We start from the raw sequence: 23,302 nt of genomic DNA, 5'->3' as shown, positions 1-23,302 counted from the left end.
TACTAATGTGTCACAGAGTTAGTAACATGTGACATAAATTACCAAATAGGAAATGAAAGTTGGAGTCCGTAGATACCAAGCATGCTGCCAATGTGATCTCAGTTAACTATACATTTGCAACTATGGAACATTAATACCAAAATAGTTCAAAAGAGAGAATTAATACATAGAATAAAGCCTATAAAAGGAAAGTCATGAGATGGGAAACTTGGATACATGTTTATACATTTCCCAAGTGGTTATATAGAGAATACGTAGGATTAAGAGAGTTTATTTGTCCTTCTCAGGAAGGATGAGTCACTAGTCTCTACAGCATTCTTATGGATCATAAAAGTACCATATAACTGTAACAGGACACCTAGTTGTGCCTGTGTGCTAGCTACACTTGGGATGTTGGTTGCAGTTTTAGGGGGATGAGTTCAGAGAACTTTGATAGGGAGAGTGAGTTTATGGGTAATTCATTAAATACAATGAATAATTGTGTGGCTGATTGGTCCAGACGTTACAATGTTTTAGCATGCAACTCTAGATAGAATGTTAATTCAAAATATTCAGTTTCTATTGAAATCTCATTCATATTATGACATGTAAATCTAAATGTTTCACAGTATTGCTCAACCTCAACAACTCTTCAAGGCTAATATTTTATGTACCTATGTGTTTCGGACTGAGTCAGCTGATGCATGTTGAGTCATGCCCATTAGGAGTATACCGGGTTTGACAATGACATTATCAAAAAATCCTACATAATTATACTTTTATTTGCTCAGGTGGTCGTGGAGGGTTTCTTTATCTCTATTAGCCTGTAACGTTTTATCATTTGTTAAAGCCACACATAATGCGCCTTTTAATTGTTATGTTTGAGCCATATGGCTTAGACACACATAGACATAGGCCACTAGAGCTAAGCCATTCAGCGTGGTAGCCCAGGCACACATAGCCATATCGTTCACTATAGCTAAGCCATTCAGCGTGGTAGCCCAGGCACACATAGTCTAATAGGCCACTAGAGCCAAGCCTTACAGCCCAGAATTACTTAGTTGTGGCAAAAATGGGCCAGGCACACATAGATAGCATACACACATTTCCTATGGCTCTTCGGAGCAGCAGCAGTACGTTTTGGCGGTAGATCTGCTGGGGGGTGAGGGTGAATCATCATCTTGCCTTCTGGATTGATGGGGGATCTCTGACATACAATACACCGGGCTTGTATTGTCTAATATCATGTCACCTGCTTTGTTGGGGGGTTATTCATGTAAGCTATATTGTACAGCAGCAGCATGTCTTACTTGCTCACAGCAGCGTGTCGTGTATGTATTGGCAGTAGCAAGTCCTGTACTTGCTCTGCAGCAGCAGCAGTAAAGCAGCAGCGTAGCAGATCTATTCCACCAAGACCAAATATATCTACATTGTCATATCCATTACCATGCAAACACTCCGAGAGTTATGACAGAAATACAAAGTTCTTGCATGAAACTCTAATGGGCAGGCTAATAGGTCCTTTCAACACAACCTGCTAATTATCGCATCATTATCTATAGGTCACAGATGATTGGTTCCTGCAGTATTAGTAGCCAATGAGCTTGCGTGCTTAATATTTAAATACATGAGTTGACATTGCTTAGCAGCGCAGCGTGCTTCAGAAATCGTCCACCTTCCCCAGCTCCACCTGTATAGATCTGCTACGGTTATGTACGCTATATTGTACAGCAGCAGCATGTCGTGTATGTATTGGCAGTAGCAAGTCCCTTACTTGCTCTGCAGCAGCAGCAGCATAGCAGATCTATTCCGCCAAGACCAAATTTATCTACATTGTCATATCCATTACCATGCAAACACTCCGAGAGTTGTCATGACAGAACTGAATTTATAAAAACGACCCGCTCAAAAGTTTCTTAAAGGTGCTAAATAGGATGTTTTGTTTTATACATTTTTGCAATATTACTTGAAACTGTCTTCACTAACTGATATTTATTAGGTGCACTGAAAGTAATAATATTAATATACATCATCTGTGCACGAGGTAGGGCCTTAAAAACATCACCAATCGTTTATGCGATCATCGCGTAAAAGATTGGCCCTCTGGCTTGTCAATCACTGCCATGACGTTCCTTGTGAGAGACGTGCACAAATTGGCCCTCTGGCTTGTCAATCACTGCCATGACGTTCCTTGTGAGAGACGAGCGCGGCTGCGCGCTCCAGTAACTTTCCACACTCCACAGGCGCCGCATGCAATGTTTTTGTCAGGAGACGGGAATAACAACTGCAGAATTATGAGTTACCTGCGGTGAGTCCGACATAATGAATCCACTAACACGACACAGCGAATGCCGGTGGTAAACAAACACTCGTGTTCCAATATTCGTGCACGAGTTTTGGGAGGCGTTCCTTTGAAATGAGCTGTTAAGGAGGGGGGTTGTTCTTACGCATGCGCTCATTTCAAAAACTCAGTAAGTCTTTGGATTCTCAGTCGACGAAAAAATCCTCTATATCACCTTTAATACTATGTGTGGCTACCTGGATGATCTATAACCATTTTTTTTTTTTTTGTTTTGTGATGGTTGTTCATGAGTCCCTTGTTTGTCCTGAGCAGTTAAGCTGCCCAATATTCTTCAGAAAATTCCTCCAGGTCCCAAAAATTCTTCAGATTTCCAGCATCTTTTGCATATTTTAACCCTTTGCAGCAGTGACTGTATGATTCTCAGATCTATCTTTTCACACTGAGGGCAATTGAGAGACTCAAACAAAACTATTAAAAAATGGTTCAAACATTCACTGATGCTCCAGAAGGAAACACAATGCATTGAGTCAGGGGTGAAAACCTTTGAACAGGATAAAGATGTTTTTTTTGTTTGTTTGTTTGACAAATTAAGTACATTATTGACTATTCCTTGATCTTCAAATTCAAAAGGTTTTCACCCCCTGCTCTTAATGCATCGTGTTTCCTTCTGGGGCATCAGTGAATGTTTGAAACTTTTTTTTTTAATAGTTGTGTTTGAGTCCCTCAGTTGTCCTCAGTGTGAAAAAATGGATCTCAGAATCATACAGTCACTGCTGGAAATTATTCAAATATGCAGAAGATGCTGGAAAACTGAAGAATTTTTGGAACCTGGAGGATTTGTTTGAAGAATATTGGGCAGTTTGCTCAGGACAAACAAGCGACTCATGAACAACCATCACAAAACATAAAAACAGTCATGGATTATCCAGGTAATGACACACAGTATTAAGAATCAAGTGTTCATAAACTTTTGAATTGGGTCATATTTATAAATTCAGCTATTTTTTGTCTTGTGGACTCTTGTGGACTTTATGTAAACATTGTTTATATAAAATATCTCAACTCAATCCCTCTTATTTTGTTAAAATTATTCACATTTTCAGATTCTGCAAGTGGTTCACAAACTTTCAAGCATCTATTTTACATAAAAGATGTTTACATCTATTTTCACACTGAAGACAGCTGAGGGACTAAACACAAGTATTAAAAAAAAGTTTGAACAATTACTGATTCTCCAAAAGGAAACACAATGCATTAAGAGCTGGGGGTTAAAACCTTTGAACAGGATGAAGAATTTTTTTGTATTTTGAATAAAAATCATATTTTTCATTTAGTATTGCTCTTCGGAATGTTTCCCAGAAGTACAATTTACCTTGATCTTCAAATTCAAAAAGTCTACTCCCCCTGGTTCTTCATACATTGACAAAGTGACACACTCCCATTCATTTCAGTAGAGAGCTGGCGATTTCCAGTGACATAAGTAACAGTGATGCAACAAAGCTGAGATATGTTTAACTTTATGCAAATGAAGAGCGACTTTAGGGAGTGACATCTGATAGGAGTGAAGTCAGTGGAGCACACGTGATCCATCATTACATCCCGTAGTGGAGTACTGAGGCAAGATGGAGAAGTTAATTTTAGCAACTTTCCTATAAAATGTCTCTGTGGACATACGGGGGTACTCACCATGTTGACTCTGAGCCAAAATGGTTTTGTGAATCCAGATAGACTGGTGCGCTGCAGATAAACAGCCACGATGGCAAAGGGCACTTGCTGTTTCTTATTCATTCATTATTTTATGTATTGATCTATTGTTTACAACAGGGGTCAAATTGTGGTTTTGGTCTATACTGCTAATTTTGCCCTTCATGACAACTCTGAGAGGGGTGAATTTTTTTTATAACTTATCCGTTTACATTATATTAAGCCTTAAAGTTCTGCATAATTAAGGGCGTGGTCACTTGAGTGACAGGTCCATTGCGCTGCTGTCTGTGAGCCGTCATGTTACCTCAGCTGCCGCTGAATTTGGCATCTCAGCCGTTTTTGTGCTTTTTTTTTCTCGATTATTTTCTACAATTATAAAATGGCTTGCTGCATAATATCCGAGGCTGATGTGTGTCTGTGTAGATGTGCATGCATGGGGAAGAGACACACAACACACGTTGTTGGATCGTGGCATTGGCTGAAAGTTTTGATTGTGAGATTTACTACAATGACAATACCAGGAGAATATACAACTCTGACAGCACTGCTTGGATATTATAACTAAAACTGCTGCACTATTTTGAAAAAAATATACTTTGGACACAGGCTCATTTGTTTGTTAGATACGATCGTATACAGTTTTACAACATAAAGGCTGCTCAGATTGCATCCTTTCTTGAAGAACGATGACAGAGAGCAGATCATTCAGAAGAAATGTGAAATGTTTTTTGTTTTGTTTTGCAATGGACATTTATATTTTACCCAAGTGCCACAGATTGGATTCATCTCGCGATCTCTATTATAAAGGTATGAAGTCCCATTTTAATTTTCCATGTAGTTATTTGCACACCCAACACAAATTACTGGTGTTGGAGCATCTATATCTTAAAAAAAAAAAACAACATAGATTGACAGTAAACCTTTAGAACTTTCTGTTGATAAAACGTATCTTCATTAATATTTTAGATCGTTGCTGTTTCTCAATATGCGTTCTTCAGCGATCTTGCGTCCTTGTGTTCTTGCTTTACATCATCATCAACCGTCGAAGTTCATTCCAAGGCCGTTTCTCGAGGGCTGCGTCCGAAAACCTAGGTAGCTGTCTTGCTGCCTCGCTATCTTATAAGAGAATGACTTGTACGGCAGCATTTGTGCATGAAGGTACCTCACGAAATTGATTTTGGACAGACTTCTGAGGCAGCGTAACAGTTTAATGATCTACAGCAATATAGCGCGAGCTTTGGTGAGAAATAAAAAAAAATTTAATTACTACAGTAGTAATTTCTCGATAGAAATGATATCAAAATTGAAATATGTTGATCAAAATCGTACATTTATACACAAAATGAGCAGCAAACGCAACTTTTGGACACCATCTTTATTTTTCTAGCTCAACTGTCACAGAATGGAAAGCACAGGATTGTGGGATATCAAAGGCAGCTAAGGATACATCTATGCTTCCTTCAAAAATCGATCTGAGGAAGGTATCTCATGAGAGAGGAAGTGAAGCTAACATTGGATTCGGATGTGCCTTGATGCCTTACTACCTTGAAATGTGTCCTCGGAAGGCAGCATTTTCCAGTTCTCGGACGCAGCCAATATGCGTACTTGTCTGCACTTGTGTACTGTTTTTATGTCATGATATGTAGTTTTAAGAGTTTTTCAGGCGAGAATGTGCTGGTTTAAAGCTCAAATTTGTGGTTTACTGATAAAGATAGAGCCTTTCTGACAATTTGATCTGACGTTGTCGGAGTCAGGCGATCCAGGCGATCACCGGACGCTCAGCGCTCATGTGCCCAGCCGAGAGCAGCCTTACCTCGGCTAGTCCGTCTGACGTTTGCCGCTGGCTCCTTTTTGGCTGAGGGCAACGTGACGTTTCATAACTTTATATATGGCTATTTAACTTTTGTATCCTACTGATTTTGTACGCTTGACTGAATTGTTTGCTTTATTTCTTATTGTATATTCTTACCTTTTATAATGGCTATTATTGATCATTAAAACTGACATAAAACAAATGGAGACATGGTTTTGTTTTATGTTATAGCCTATTTCATTTTATTACAGTGAAGTTAATCAGAGTATGCACAAATAGTACATTTAATATTTTTGAAATGTAGCCTATACGAAAAGAGGTAGGGTTGTTTAATATTTCGTTTTGTTATAAATATATGCACATTGCAGATAATCAATCACTCGTTGCCTGAGACTATTAATACGTTTTTGTTTGTTTTTTAAATAAAACGAAAAGAGGCAGAGTGGTGTTTTATAACAAATTTCGTTTTATTGTTTGCTAAAATATACAGAGATAACCAGAGAAGCCAGTGCGAGCTCAGTGACGTTATCAAGAACGCTGCTGTTCCATTTGCAGAATCACTGGACTTGTGTTCTCCCGTCCACGGGAGTTCGTTCTCCTGAGTCGAACTTGCCAAGTCTAACTACCAAGGACGCGAGTCCGAAGTTTGCGAACTTGGTTTTGAGAAACGGCCCAATACTCAAGAACGCAAGAACGGAGGACGCATGAAAGTACCCGGATGTGTTCTTGATATCGAGGATGCATCGAATGCAAACTTGAGGGAATCGAACCGTTAAAAATCCCAGAAGACGCTGCGGCGGTCGACGTACGGAAGCCTGTAAGCTTTGAAGTTCTCGTGAGATTCCAGCTACAAGCTCGCAAATACGTGACGGCTCGTGAAAGTAAACCGTTTGTTTTGCTTAATTTTAATAAAATGATAAACTGAAGAAAGCCTGCAGTATTTTTATTGACATATAAATAATAATAATAATCTTAACATTGACAAAGCATAACAGCCAAAGGCTACTCATTTTCATAAATACAAACGGTAAAATAAAAAGATAATTATATGAAATATTTTTTTTGAACAGGTTATGACATGTGTTTGTGATGTTATGTTGTATTTACTGTGCATTAGCCACTTATAATATGCTGGGACGGTCAGTTGGTCAGTTGAGCAACAAGATCGCAGCACATCTCAATTCTCAAATGATGCGTTCTCGGTCCTCGCGTCCTTCCGAGATCGTTCTTTCAAGGTCGCCTGGCAAGACCGGACTCCACGAGAACGCAAGTCCGTTCTCTGCGTTCTTGGAATTGAGAAACAGCCCGTATCTAAGATAGATAGATAGCTCCTTTGCTTGCTAACATGGTCACGTCGAGCTAGGCGGGCGTGGTTTCAGCAACCAGTCATATCAGCTCAAACCACCTCCCCGCCTCTTTGCCCATTTTCAGTTATCCGGGAGTGACGTGCGGTGACGCGCAGCTAAGATGGCCGCGGCCTCATTTACGCTTCAAAACTGCTGTTCAGAACTCTATGGGTTACGTCACGGACACTACGTCCATATTTTTTTTACAGTCTATGATATAGACCCTTTTACAGCCCACGTGATCAAACAGTTGCGCGCGCATTTTGGCAACGGAAGTGGTGTTGTTGCCTATTGGTTTTAACGTGTTAGCAACTCTGAAAGTTTTTCAGGGCTCTCAAGTGTAACGCACTGAGCGTGACAGTCACTCATTTCGGTCTTTTGTCACGCACTCCCGCCACACATTGTATTCCTCACGCAGAAAAACTATTTTTCATATATTTAATATGCTGCTGCGCCGGGCAGGAATCAAGCGCGTCTCCACTGGAATAGCCTGCCACTTATCATCCAATCAAAAAAAGAAAGAGGCTACACAGTAGCCAATCAGAAAATAGCACTATTGTATCTGGGTAAGATTTAAACCAACAACCAATGAAAAAAAAGTATATCCTGGAATTGTTCACCATCATCCTCGTTCACCCACAGAGGAAAACACTGGAGCTCTGAGCATCACTTCGAGCACAGAATAAGTCATGATCTCCTATTGTAATATTACAACAAATTCACAGCTTGTTTGACACAAACAATGACAACTTGACTGCTGTTAGAGAATGTTTCCCAGATAATCAGCATCAGTTTTTCATGAGTGTCTGAACTTAGTCAACAGTTTTACAGCCTGTTTACTGAAAACACCTGCTCAGTAGTCTAGACCTAGTTATATTTTCGTTATCACACGATGACTGGCATTTTGTCACATTAAACATCTCTCTCTCCAAATAGGCTTAATAATTTTATTAGCTCTAAATAAATTATAGTGTATTACATCGTCGATGTTATTGGTCACTTTAAAAATCATGTCATGTTGTTGGATATTAGTCATTCTTGCCTATCTTTAAAACTTGAGAGCCCTGGTTTATATATCTGGCCACTGTATTTGGCCATCTGCTAACGTCTTCTATCCACTCGACTACACAGATCTGATAGCCGGATACCATTTGATAAAGTCAACTTTTTAAAATAACTTTATCTGTCTGTGTTGGTTAATCCGCTCGCGAAGCTGTAGATATATATATCACTTTCGGAGTTGCTAACACGTTAGAACCTATGGGGAACAACACCACTTCCGTTGCCAAAATGCGCATGCATACGTTGCTACGTCATCATTGTGTACAAACAGTAAAAGGGTCTATAGAGTGCCCCAGGGATGACGCGTTTTTATAGGCCAACCCGGAAGTTAGAGGCGCATGGGTTCCCTCGACTGAAAGCCTATGCATTTTTCCCATAGACTTTTGGAAAATCGCAGAAAAAAAGCTCTGTGTTTAACAAAGGGTTATGACACTTACACGTTTTGTCTATCAAGATAATATCAAGTTAACACAACATTTATAGATTTTGAAGCCTAAATAAAGTCGTCAGATATAAAAGGCTAACAGTAGGCTATAAACGGACTACAGCACACCATGGTCGCGGATCAACGTCGTCACCACCAAGCTTCCTCAAACTTTATTTAGAAAACAACTCTATTTAAAAACATGCTCACTGATTATGACCTGGCTGTGTATGAGTACTTATCCACTTTTTCATGAGAAATGCTGTCCAAATGTCCTGTTTGTCATGATGACGACTACTTCCTTTCCTCAGTCCCCGCCAAAGGAAGTAGTCCCTTTTAGCAATTTGTTAGTAACCGCCGATTTTAAGACACAGTAAAAGTTTAAAAATCACACGCGGGTTATAACTGGTGTGTTTTATGTCATAGATCAAAACGTGAAAGTATTTAGAGGCTTTGTTTACCACAGACCTTATTTCAGGCGATTTAGCAAAAACCCATTAAAAAAACCCATAGACTTTACGGCGTTGGAACCGGAAGTCCTAAAATGCTAACTCGCTGCCGGGTTTTGCCTACAAAAACGCGTCATCCCTGGGGCACTCTATAATGGAAGCTATATGAATATCATAAATGTAGATGTTGACTTGCATTCGCAGCGGCAAGTAACGTTACTGGACAATGTATTCCGCTTCCAATGTTAACTTGACTGACAACAAATTATAACATGTCGATCTGTCACCAGACTGTGGTGCGACAATAGAGACAGAGAAACGACTTCTTCTGGTAGATTTTAACGTTAAACAACTTAACATTTGCAATTATGATGATATCAACAAGTTAAATAAAAACTTACCTGTAGGTTCACCAATCATTGTTCCGCCACCGCCAATGACATGGAAAATGGTGACTCCCGTGATTCCCGCCTGGATGTTGACGCATGCGCACTTTGCGGTGCCAAAGCTAATATTTAGGGGTAAATTTTACTTAATTTTTTACTCTTGCAGTTAATACTGATAAGAAATAGATAGTGGAGGTAGAATGTACCCTTTATTTTTTATTTTACTTGCTAACTCATATACTTAAGTAAACTATAACTGATTTGCATGGGTTGTATTTAACACCCTCAAGAGTAAAAACCACAATGACACTGATGAGGTAATTAAATATGACAAACAAATGGATAAAAATGACAATCCTTTTTCCTCACACAAACAGACTCAGGTAATTTACACACGCTTAATCTCTCTCTGTTTTTACAATTACTGCATACCAATGGCTCAAGCCTTTATTACTAATACTAAATTACACTTTAGAATTCGTAATGGAGGCTTAGGACCATTGACTGGGGATTGAGACAAAGTTTGCACATTGCTTGTGCCATATCCATTGGCTCACCTTAAAGGTTCAAAAAGGAAATATTTCCAATATTGCAGTGTGACATTTTTCTTTATCACTAATTGCTTGCAAAATGATGGACAAAAATGCACAGGAACATCCAGCTGCAGCCAAACATTCTACTCAACTTTTGACCAGTAACTAAGTCCTAATTACAGAACATTCCCAAATGCAACGAATATAGTCTTCCACTTCCACCTTACATTTAAGACCTAATGAAGAATTATTTGGGTCAAACTTACTTCTAAGGAGTGGTGTGATGTGCAATCTGTGCAGAATCCTGAGCTGAATAGCTCTGGCCCTGTTCCAAAAAGAGATCTTATTCGCCAGACCTGATCCCAATCATCATCTGTTAGGGTCAATTTCAACTCCCCCTCCCATAATCTTCTAAGGTCTAATGTGTTTGCAACTTCATACAGACCTGCCAACATGTAGGCATTTCAAATCCAACCGTCTCCATTGAGTTTGTATTGCGTGAGGCTGCCTCCTTGTCTTTTCTGACTTATTACAAAAAACAGAACAATGTCTAAAAACTGCTGTGCGTCAAGGTGTACAGCTTACAAACTTAAAAAACCCAGAAATAAGTTTTTATAAGCTGTCGACCCCCAAAAACGAATGTTTAAGGACATAAAAGTGGATACAGGCAGTGAGACAGAGCAACGGGTCATATTACTATAAGAAATGCATTGGAGGGGAACGTAATCGGCGACAGGTGAAATAATTCTTTGACATGGTAAAAAATAATGAATGGTTTGTTTTTGTTGGTTTGTTTAGCATATGTTGTCGCTGATTAAACAATTATAATTGTTTATTATATGTCTATGGAAACCTGTGTCGATGTAGGACCCAAATAGCGCTACTGAGCTGACCTTTATGTGCCTGATATAAATTGGATTTTATAATAACGTTAAATAGTGTTTGCCATTTATTTATTTAATTGTGTCAAAAGGCTTTGCGGTCCGGATGGACGCATCTCCCGGTCCGCATTTGGTACTGTTTTGCATTTTATTGCATTTTATACTTGTTTTCAGAGATGTTAACAGACATTTTATACTTGTGCATGTCACATGTGTGTGTCACACGCTAGAACAAACCTCATTGGTTTTGCAGCGCAAGTTTCCATGTTTTCCATAAGCCTAAATTAAATCTGATTTCCATTTTTGGCTCAGCTAACCCTTTAATGCCAACAGCAGTGCTTCTCTCAGCATCTCAAACATTATGAAAAGAATCTTGAATGTTACTTTAAATGTTTTCCCAGCTGGCAGGAGGTGCAGTGATGGCTGTGGGCACCTGGACGTTACTTGAGAAGAGCGACTACATCAGTCTGTTGTCCTCAAAGATTTATGCTGTCTCTGCCTATATACTCATCATGGCTGGGGTGATCGTCATGGTAACAGGGGTTTTAGGCTGCTGTGCCACCTTCAAGGAGCAACGACGCCTTCTGAGAGTGGTGAGAAATATGTATAAATGTTTACTTGCTCTAGAGAACTGTTGAGGGTTGTTTCCATTGAGGGTTGTTTCCATTTTCTTGCATTTTCCTCAACATAAATAGTAATGCATGACTGCACATCATATCAGTTTAGAGTCTAAGTGGAGGCCAAAAGAGGTTAGCATATAAAGTGTTTCCTCATTTTACAACCATGGTTTGTCTGTAGAAGGTAACACTAATTAAAGGGACAGTTCACCCAAAATTGAAATTTCTGTCTTCAATTGCTCACCCTCATGTAGTTTGTTTCGTTCATTTTTGAAATATTATGCAGATATTTTTAATGAAACATTAGAAAGTTTTTGAACCGGGAGTACACCGGGGTACCAAACCTGTGACTACCTGGTGGAGGACCTCCGTGAATTTGGCACCCCATAAAGCGAAATAATCCCCAAAACTATGTCATTAGTTTGTGCTACGTTTGTGCTGATTTGTGCCGCAAAAATGGAACGTTTGTGCTGGTTTGGTGTTTGAGATATTAAGCATTATTTTTTTGGTCGTGTGACGTCATTCTCCACCCCATGTTGTTCAAATCGCTTCAAACCGGTGCCATGCGTTTGTGCTCGATTTATGGGGGTTTGTGCCGTTAAAACAAACACTGTAACTGTTTTCCTTCCACAGATATAACAAATATAATTCGGGAGCTGTGACGTCACTCTCCACCCTACTTTGTCTAAATCGCACGAAACCAGTGTCATTCATTTGTGCTCGATTTGTGCTGGTTTGTGCCCTTAAAACAAACACTGTTACTGTTTTCCTTCCACAGATATAACAAATATAGGTAATTCGGGAGCTGTGACGTCACTCTCCACCCCGCTTTGTCTAAATCGCACGAAACCGGTGTCATTCGTTTGTGCTCGATTTGTGCTGGTTTGTGCAGTTAAAACAAACACTGTAACTAAGACCTCTTCTTAAATATAACGAAAAAATGTTTTATGAACATTTATGTAACTCTCCAACCTATACCATCCAAATTGCTCCAAACCATTATTTTTCATTTGTGCTTGATTTGTGCCGGTTTGTGCCGTTAAAAGAATCCCTGTAAGTGATTACCTTTTTTAAAAAAAAATATGAAAAAACCCAATCTCCACCCCAATCTAAATTGCTCCAAACATGCCATATTCGTTCATGCTCGATTTGTGCAGGTTTGTGCTGTTAAAAGAATGACTCAAAATAATAATAATAATAATAGGCCTAATAAAAAAATAACAAAAAGAAAAAAAATCTCCTCCCCGTCGTCTTAAATTGTTCCAAAATTGTGCTGTTCGTTTGTACCGGTTTATGCCGTTAAAAAGTACTACGACCCCTTCTTAAATGGACGAAATTTGTGCCAGATATTGTCACAACCACTTAGGCCTACATGTTACCTGCCTACTTCTGGAACCAGGCGTGTTCTATGCTGTGCTATTAGTACTGGGACAGATATTTGAATAAATAACAATAATAAAATACTATACAATTGCATGGTACATTTTCAAATACATGTTAACATGTTTCTGCGCCCTTCAAAAACGTTAAACAATGCATAGGAAGGTCTGCATATACGGAAATGATGTATGCTCTGAGACTAAATAAAAAAATCATGTGTGCAGGGTAATTTACAGGTTAATTTAAATTTTTTTTGACATGTCAGAGAAGTGATTTTTTTTATTATTATTATATTTTTTTTTATTAATTATTGTGCAATCAAGAAACTCACAGCAACGCATGTATAACATTTGAACACATCGCTTCACATCTTCCGCGGAGAAAGATAAAATGCTGCAACTACCAGGCCCTGTGGAATTTTGTGGAATTGCTTATGTGGGATCTAACTGCAAAATGCATAACAATACACCTTGAAAACAAACACAGACTTTAATCACTGTCTATGTAAAGTATAGGCGAAGGCTATTTTCTTTAAATAAAACAATAATAATGAAGAAAAAATATAAATACACTGTAAAAAGTGAATTGCAATTGTTACATTAAATAGAACAAGTTAACGGATAAAATTAGTTTTGTTTATAAAATAATTTATATAGGTTGAGTCCTTGTTTTTCCCCTTCTTGACTGGATCCAGTTAATTAGGCCAAGATGTTTAGATTAGACTACTTGATGTTTAGATGTTTAGATTGACTGTTATATTTTGATAATAATCAGGCTGCAAATCAAGTTGCAATGCTAAAATATGGCGTGTGTGTGTGTGAGAGAGAGAGAGAGAGAGAGAGAGAGAGGCGCTGGCGTGATCGAACATTAAATGGCCTACTCCATAATTTTTGATCACACAGATAAAAGTAAGACGATATTCGCAGCCACAAAGTGTTTACTTTTATTTGTGTGCACTCAGAATGAAAACAGAATGTAAATGAAACTACAGGATGCGCTTTCTCATCTCGGTTTCCTGACTTGTATATAACCGCTCAGTCCGCTCCTCACAACAAAAATAAACTCAGCAGCACAGATTTATCGCAATTTTTTTTCTTTCGTTTTGTTAATCTGTAAATTATTTAAGTCACATATTTCGCGTATTACTTTTATGGCTTGCCTGCATTACTGTAGCCTACCAGAGACTTATGTCTAGGAACCAGATTATTGCGTTTTTGGTCCTGCAAAGTCTCAATCGTTTGTACTCCGTTTGTGCCCAGACTTTAAATTATAGGCGATTACTCCCCCCACTAGCCCCAAATTCGCCCACAATAGTCTCGTTTGTTTGTGCTTCCTTTGTGCTGGTTTGTGGCGGGAAAGGTTTAGTTTGTGCTGCTTTGGTTTTTAAAATATTTAAAAGAATAATTATAGATCATTTATGGGTCATTCACCACAAAAAGTTTCATTTGTGCTGCCTCGGTTTATAAATATTAGAGACTGCATTGAATTGAATAACACTGAACGGCATATTATAGTATTAGGCTATAGCTACATTTAACAGAAATAGTATAGGAGCAACACATTATTTTTAATTTGATTTTACTTGAAAAGAAAGAAACTGAAAAATTAGTTGAGTTTTTTTGTATTTTTGGTTGATGGGTAAAACTCAAATTAGTTTATGCTTTAAAATTTGTTTCGAATGTGTGGGCGGCCCCTAAAATACTCATTTTGGCTTTATGTGGTCTAAAACAACATTGAGGAAATTTTTATTTATTTGTATTTATTTTATTATTAAAAGTCCTCCATGATGCAACATGTTTCACTCACTATTACAAGAAGAGTTTTGTTTATTTTTATTTTATTTTTTATAAATAATAACTTTATTTGTGTTTCATTGGAAAAACCCAAAATATCAGAAAATAATGGAAGGGATCGTGCCGGCGCCTCTGCGGACAAGAGAAGTGTGTTGTGCTCTGCACAAGACGTAGCTGTGGCAAGAAATATATGAAACAACCAAATAGAAAAAATGTAACTTATATGCAGAGCAGTAGCCAAGGCCTCCATCAGATGAACTGCGTGATGGGACATGCAAGACATGCTGAGTTGAATGGCGTTTCAGGGTGCCACTCATGCGAAACAAATTGTATGAAAGGTAGTGCAGATGATGCAATAATCATGTATGCGCATCTTTGACGCATATTGATGCGCTCCAACTCTCCCTGAGCGCACGCGACGACCACGGGCAGCGCTCTGTTGCGCGCAGATTCAATTGAGTGCCCCAGGGATGACGCGTTTTTGTAGGCCAACACGGAAGTTAGCGGCGCACGGGTTCCCTCGGTTGAAAGCCTATGCATATTTCCCGTAGACTTTTGGAAAATCACAGAAAATAAGCTCTGTGTTTAACAAAGAGTTATGACACTTACACGTTTTGTCTATCAAGATAATCTTTACAAGTGAACACAACATTTATAGATTTTGAAGCCTAAATAAAGTCGTCAGATATAAAAGGCTAACAGTAGGCTATAAACGGACTACAGCACACCATGGTCGCGGATCAACGTCATCACCACCAAGCTTCCTCAAACTATTTAACAAACAACTTTATTTACAAACATGCTCGCTGATTATGATATGCGCTGTGTATGAATACTTATCCACTTTTTCATGAGAAATGCTGTCCAAATGTCCCCACCAAAGTAAGTAGACCCTTTTAGCAATTTGTTAGCAACCGATTTGTACTGGGAGTATTTTTCTATGATTATTCCATATTTCTTTAAAGTATGAAACTGTTATTCTTGTTTTGTTTTTGTTTTTTACATATTATAGAGAAAAGAGTCCAATGTTTTTTTATTCAATCTTTTTTCGTTTTTAACTAAATATTTCACAAGTGTAAAGTTAGTAGGCTAGGCTAAAAGTAAAAATTTATTTAACCTTTTACTTGAAGACTTAAAATATAGGCTATTTTGATTCTTTATTCAGGCTGGTGAGTTCAATGCCTATAATTCAATGTCTTATATTTAAAAAACTGGAGCAGCACAAACGAAAATTTCACCTGTATAAACCAGCACAAACGAGCACAAACAAAGCACAAACAAACGAGACTATTTTGGCCAAATTTGGAGCATGTGGGGGGCTGAATGACCTGAGAATGACCTATAAAAGTTATTTTAATATTTTAAAAACCGAAGCAGCACAAACGAAACTTTTTACCGGCACAAACAAACAAGACTATTTTGAGCGAATTTGGAGCATGTGGGGTACACCGGTTTTAAGCAATTTGAATGTAAAAACATTTTTCGTTAGGCCTACTCTTTATTTAAGATTATGTATGCTTTTTTTTTATTTATTTTTTATTTTTTTTATAAACGGCACTAACGAACAGCACCATTTGGAACGATTTAAGAAGACATGGGGTGGAAATGATTTGGTTTTTATTTTATACACAAATCAAGCACAAACGAACAATACTGGTTTTTAGCAATTTGGATGCCATAGGTTGGAGAGTTAGCCTACATAACTGTTCTTAAAACATTTTTTCGTTATATTTAAGAAGAGGTCTTAGTTACAGTGTTTGTTTTAACGGCACAAACCGGCACAAATCGAGCACAAACGAATGACACCGGTTTCGTGCGATTTAGACAAAGTGGGGTGGAGAGTGATGTCACACGACCAAAAAAATAATGCTTAATATCTCAAACACCAAACCAGCACAAATGTTAGTTTTTGCAGCACAAATCAACACAAATGTAGCACAAAGGAATGACATAGTTTTGGGCATTATTTTATTTTATGGGGTGCCAACTTCACGGAGGTTGTAGGGGGTGGTTGAAGTTCGGTTGCACTGGTGCTGTGGCATGATCTGCATGAATGTGAAAGCAACTCAGACTCGTGTGCACAATTTTTCAGGAAGTAAAGTAATCTGCATGTGCATTTTATCAACAAAACATTTGTAAGGGATAGGGGTGTAGCAATACATCGATATAGATCGATACATCGATTAAATGTCTAACGATACAATGTATCGATTCAACATGTAAAAAAACTATACCATTTTATACATTTAAGAGGTAGGCTACCTTTGTTTTCACACTCTCTACATTTTCACGCAATGTCAATTTATGCATTACCACCAACGTGTGCTTCTCATTTAAACTACCTTTTAGAGCTTGTGAAATACAGTTTATGGAGCTGTCACTGTCACAATCAAACTCTTTACTAAAGTTTATCAGTTGCTTGTGTTTAAAGCCTTGAAGAAATAACACACAAGAGCTGCGCACACACACAGAATACCCCATTACAGACAGCACACAAGTAGAATTGGGTCTTCTTTTACTTATTTTTGTGCTTCAATAGATAGAGGTCTATGGTTTTGCATAAAAGGACTTCATCTTGCTAGAGTTTATTGCCGTTTCTAAATTATGTTATACCGGGTGTCTTTTAGATCACAACACTAGAGTAGAGAGTGCTATGAATTGTTCTTCATGCACTCAGTAAGTGAAATTTAAAACTTAAAGGTGCAGTGTGTACATTTTTGCGGCATCTAGCAGTGAGGTTGTGAACTGCAACTAACAGCGCACACCCCTCGCACCCCTCCCTTTCGGAAAAGCTACAGTGGCCGTCTGGCCGACATGTCGTCGTCTGACAGAGCAGAGACTAGCTTGTGTGAAGCAATGAGGTTTCTTCTTACTTCTAACAAAAACGGTCCCTGCTTCTAATAAACCAGACGACACTACTACTACTACTTTGTGTATTCAACATATTGATGATGTAAGCTGCCTCTAAAAACACAAACGATTTAGAAGGAGAACAACATAGTGACGAAACGCACTCTGTAGAGTGTTTGTCCATTTAGTGCTGCTGTAGAAACATGCCGGCACATAATGGCAACTTGACATGAAGGGAGGACCAGTGGTGTACGAAATGGCTCATTCTAAGGTAATAAAAACATATCGCTTCATTATGTAAGGTCTTTATGTACTACTGAAAACATATCAATATACCCCTGAATCGTATCGTATGGCAGAATTTTTTGAGGTATTGCCAAACATCGTATCGCTGGCTATGAGAATCGATAACATATCGTATTGTGATGAACCATCTGATTTACACCCCTAGTAAGGGATGACAGTGGTGATGATTTACCTTGGATATGAGCAAGAGTGAAGTGTGCAGTGTAATCACGCATAGTTTACTCATTCACTCTGCTGCGCATAATAGCACCAAATTAATAAAAAACACAATACATGCTGTTTTCCATTATGCACTGTGCTTGTTTGTGATGACGTAAGATGAATGCAAACCAACTTTGCAAGGAGAACTGAGATCAATTGCAATCTGACAAGGACCAGAGCATACGTGCTTAGTATGAAAGCCCCCTTAGTTTTAAATCTAGAACCCACCCTCTCTTCAGATCTCTCTCTAATGCCACACCTCTTTCAAAAATACTTATTTATGGTTATTGTTAGAGCTAAAATTGGTTTTGTGATCCAATGGGATTCTGATCACTGTATGAGGCAGAAATATATTTATATGCTTTGCTAAAGGCTACTTATGAAAACCATTGCCATAATAAATATATATTATGCTTATAAAAATAACTTTGACAAAGCATTTATGATTATAATTGTGTATTTATTTGGTTTCATATGCCATCATCTATCTCTTTCCTGTGCATTTGTTGATCCTGGACTTCTGCAAATGTCATAAATTACATATACTTCGGTTAACTCCTGTAACTCTGGTTCCCTTTTTAAGTAGATCTGTTGACATTGCATCACAGTTGTGGATTGAAATCCACCCTGTCTCATACTTCAAAGCCATGTCGGACTACTGCCCACATTGCTAAGAAGGCTTACATGGCAGCTGGACACGCAGCATCAGGAGCATCCCCCTCAGGCATGATCCAGATCGGCAGCAGCCAGCCAGATGTCTCTGTTCCAAGCACAGGGTGCGGCTTGATCCAGAACTGCCTCTGCACCAGAAATCCAGCAGGAAGTTCAGTTTCCTCACAAAGCAATGTCCCCGCCTGTAATGGCCAGGGTCTAAGGAGGAGCGTCACTAAAGAGATTTTGTCACTGTTTGTGTTAGTGTGCTTTGTTGCCACTTTCAAACATGGCTCAATATCAGAGCTCTTTTCTTCCTCAAAATGCTGTGCTCAATATAAACAAAACCCCTCCCTCAGACAGTGTTTTTCAGAGTGCAAGCTCAGTGAAACCCAGTATATTGGACGACAGCGTTCCTGCTTGGGTTTGCTCTACATGAGGCCACTGCAGTTTTGGCTGAAAGATTGCATTCTGCAGAGAGCGTGGAAAGCCGTGAGAATGTTTGTTGTGGTAACGCATGCATGTCTTGATGCACTGTTGGTTTGGTTCAATAGGACCATGTATGACCAGGAGATCAGCATGGGCAGAGTGGTCAGATGGAAGGTGGTCACCATGAATGTATCGCTAAATGGCTGCAGAGCCCTTTGCGAAGGCAGGCCGGCCGGCGTTTGGCACTTGGACGAGTGCCCAGAAGCACTGGCATATAAACTGCCTGGAGATGAATGCTGTTCATTGGGCTCTCTGCAAGATTTCCTCATGTTCGTGACAGACCGCCATGGTCTCATTCAAACAATACAGCAGTGGTGTCATACAGTCGACCTTTTTGCCACTGAGGAGAATGCCTACTGCCCTATGTTCTTCTCTCTGACGAATGCTCCACTCATGCGTTGTCGGGTTGCTGGCCCAGGAGGCGAAATTTTGCTATGGATTTGGATTTAATTGGATGTAACATTGAACCGAGGAGCAGTCGTGACGAATTGAAAGAATGAAGCCAATAAGGTATGTGTAGCGCTACTTGAGGAATGATTAGTGTGCACACATTTAATAGCGAAATCCAATGCATTGGTTGCTTGAGTTTTTAACATTGCCAAAGGTGTATGAATTCTACAGTCTGCAAATATGAGTGTTGGGAATTATGGTGATGTTGTGGCTGCTGGTGAACAAATAGAGACTATTGAGCCATTTGAGAAAGCTGAAATGGAGCCTGTAAGGGAAAAGAGGCCTACTAAGCTCACTCCTAAGGTATTACTGGAAAAATTGGAAACACTGCAAAAGACAAGAAAGAGTAAAGTAAGTAAGGCAAAAAAACTTAATGGCTATCATAAAAGATTTTATGTCCAACCGAGAACATGAATTTCTCAAAAGAACACTGCACCTCCTTTTCATCAAATTGAGAGATGAAGCAAGGGAAATGCACAATTCTGTGATGGTTCTTTTGCCCAGCGAGGAAAAAGAAAAACAACAAACATGGTTCAGTGGAAAGATGTTAATTTACAATGGGTTTGTAGATGATGTTGAGAAATGTTTGAGTACTGAAAGTAAAACTTCATGTTCTGGTGTTGATGAAAATGTATATCCAGAGAGATAGCGTTTCAAACATCTCACGTGAATCAAGTATACCATCTAGCAAGAAAAGATCAAGGAGTGTGCGTAGTGGAAGATCTTCTGCTTCTACAGCACGAGTCATGGCAGAGGCAGAGAAGGCTGCATTAATTGCACATGCAACTGCTTTAAAAGAGAAACATGCTTTGGAGCTGCAACAGGAAAAGTTGAGACCCAGACAAGAACAACTGGATATTGATGCAGAAATGGCAGAAATCTGCTACTGCCAAATTGCTGTTTTAAATAATTCTTACTATCAGTCTCTCAAAACCTGCACTGATGATATGACTGCATGTTATGATAAAGGAACTGTGATGAGTGGCAAAGAAGGTACTCTTAACCCTCATGCGGAGGAATATATGTCAAAGAAAACTTCTCAAGGAATGTGATTCAGCAAAATCGCAGTGCACCACAAATTGACCATAATTCTGCATAACCAGTGCAAACATCAAATGTAATGTAGAACAGGGATGGAACATCAACTCCAAACTTTTGCAGTATCATGCAAAACAAATGGAACATCAACAGGGATGGAACATCAACTCCAAACTTTTGCTGTATCATGCAGCCATGCAAAAACAAAATGAGATTACTGCCCTCCTGGTACAACAACAATCCAGCACACTGCCTCAAAGAGATATTCCTTTGTTTGATGGTAATCCTCTGCAATATAGAACTTTCATCAGATCATTTGAGCATGGAATAGAAGACAAAACCAAAAATAATCGAGATTGCTTATACTTTCTGGAACAATACACACGAGGTCAGCCTAGGGAACTTGTGCGCAGTTGTCACCATATGGATGCACAAAGAGGGTATTTGCAAGCTAAAGCATTGTTAAAAGAACATTTTGGCAGTGTGTTCAAAATAGCTGCTGCATATGTCGAGAAGGTTCTTGGATGGCCTTCAGTAAAGTCAGAGGATGTAAATTCATTGCAGACTAAAATTAGAAACAGCTTTGCAACAACGGTTGTTACCAACAGTAAATCAATCCAGTGTTGTGAGACTGATTTAAGATCAAGGTCCCGAATTGTATGTTTTTGGTGAAAATATGATCACTTATTGGACCAGTGTACACAAATTCAAAACAAGCTGCATAGAGAAAAACTTCCTAAAGGAGAAAGGTATTTGTTTTGGTTGTCTTTGTGTTGGACACATGAGCAATTTGTGAGTACAAACTAAAGCCAGGGTACTCGAGAGATCTGTGACAAAGCTTTGTCTGTATTATGACACCATGGAAATGTAATGGACTGATTGCAAAGACTGTTTAATTTCTAACCTACAGAGAACTGATTAATGCAAAGATTACAGTGTTGCTTTGGGCTTTAATGGCTCTTTGTATTTGTATTGAATTGTAATGTCTATCTGCCATGTACAATAGGGTCTGGGGTGTAAGAGCCATTATGTCTGTTGTAATTCTGTTTTTTGACCACTGGGTGGAGTGTGGGCCTTAATGTGTATATAGGTAGGCAAAGAGTAAGAAAGGGCAGGTGTGTAATTAAAGGGAAGCACAACATTTTTTGACCGTGTTTGGAGGTAAATATGTGATGGCATTCGATGGGATTTTATATGCACTGTTCAGAGGAACTGTGAGATAAAATGACCTGAACGAACTGTGTGATGAATAAATCTGATAAAGCAGTATTTTGAGGATGATTTATCTTGTTTGGATCTCATGCATCAGAAACCATCCTACAACACCTACAACATGGCTATTTATGTCACTACACTAGGGATGGGACAATACATCGAATCTCGATTCTCGATACAATGAATCTGGAGTGATTCTGATATTTTCAGATGCATCATGATTCTCTCTCAAATCAATTCTGAGCTTAGTTTTTTAACAGCAGATGGCACTACTATACATGCTTTAGAAACACTTGTACACTGCCTGCTTCCAGTTCCTTTACACACACCACTTAAACCTTAAATAATCATTCATAAAGTTCAAAAAGGTTGAAGTAAATTACAAATCTTGCATCATAAAAGCATTCTGAGCCGAGGTGCAAGTATATTTAATCACTTACATGACTCAACCGAATGCACAAGCGCTCTCCAGTACTCTTCTTAATCAGCATTAGAGCATGCAGTTAAAAAGTAACCTAGAGCGCCATCTGCTGTTAAAACTAAGCTCAGAATCGATTCAAGAGAGAAATATCAGGATCTATCTAGATTCATCGTATCGATCGAGAATCGATGTATCTTCCCAGCTCTAATGAGAACCCTGAAGTCAGTGCTGTGTATCTGATCCTAGCATTTCTGCAGGACCAGTTGGATGCAGGAAGCTCATCCTCTACATTGAAGGTATATGTAGCCGTATTATTACAGAACTTTCTTTTCATATGGCTGTTGAGGGGGGCACTTAAAAATAGGCTTTCTATGAGGCGCCAGACGATTGAATCCTCCCTGTCCTTATTTGATGCCAGTCTGGGACTTATCTTTAGTGCTTAGAGCACTGTCAAGACTGCCCTTCGAGCTGCCTAATGTGAGCGAGTTAAGAGTGCTCTCATTTAAGACAGCACTGCTGCTCTCAAACGGCAAACGGTCATGAACACAATTATGGCAGTCTGGAGCATGAGCTTCCTGTTGCATAATGACGTATACGCTCGTAAGCTGACGCGGTGTTTGTTTACAACAGAGAGGGAAGACATGCATGTTGTATTGTTCATCAAAGTGGTACTTACTTGTGCTTATTCTGGATACCGCAAACTATACAAAAAATAAGATAACATTTGCTTGAAATCTCAATCAGGAAGAATGACTTTTCACAGATTCCCAACGTTTGAGCTTCTTTGCATATGTCATTACGTGACATAAAGCTCATGCTCAACACTTCCATGAACATGCTCAGGACCATTTGCAGAGGCTGTGGATTACAGGTAATAATTTTGTATTATTACAGACTGATCGTTTCACTCATAAGACCTCAATGTATCATTTGTCTCTCAAAATGATGGTAGCTTGCATTATTTGAATCACCAAGGATGGTTTCAGCTAAAAATCTTTACTGTTCTACTAAA

The 23,302-nt window shown here is 38.8% G+C and overlaps 1 protein-coding gene across 4 annotated transcripts in view; it reads left to right on the top strand.

Annotated features, from left to right (window-relative positions):
* The window catches only part of cd151l (CD151 antigen, like), a 102,309-nt gene that overhangs the window by 22,416 nt on the left and 56,591 nt on the right, over window positions 1–23,302 (top strand). For all 4 annotated transcript variants that reach the window (XM_067389076.1, XM_067389073.1, XM_067389075.1 and 1 more), the window contains one exon: window positions 11,281–11,472. In XM_067389076.1, the coding sequence (XP_067245177.1) occupies window positions 11,299–11,472 (174 nt within the window). In that variant the 5' untranslated portion in view covers window positions 11,281–11,298. The remainder of the gene's footprint in view (window positions 1–11,280; window positions 11,473–23,302) is intronic.

This window comes from Chanodichthys erythropterus, chromosome 7 (assembly GCF_024489055.1).
Source record: "Chanodichthys erythropterus isolate Z2021 chromosome 7, ASM2448905v1, whole genome shotgun sequence".
Classification (NCBI taxonomy): domain Eukaryota; kingdom Metazoa; phylum Chordata; class Actinopteri; order Cypriniformes; family Xenocyprididae; genus Chanodichthys; species Chanodichthys erythropterus.
The sequence above is the reverse complement of the archived record's forward strand: the minus strand, read 5'-3'. Positions and strand labels throughout refer to the sequence as shown.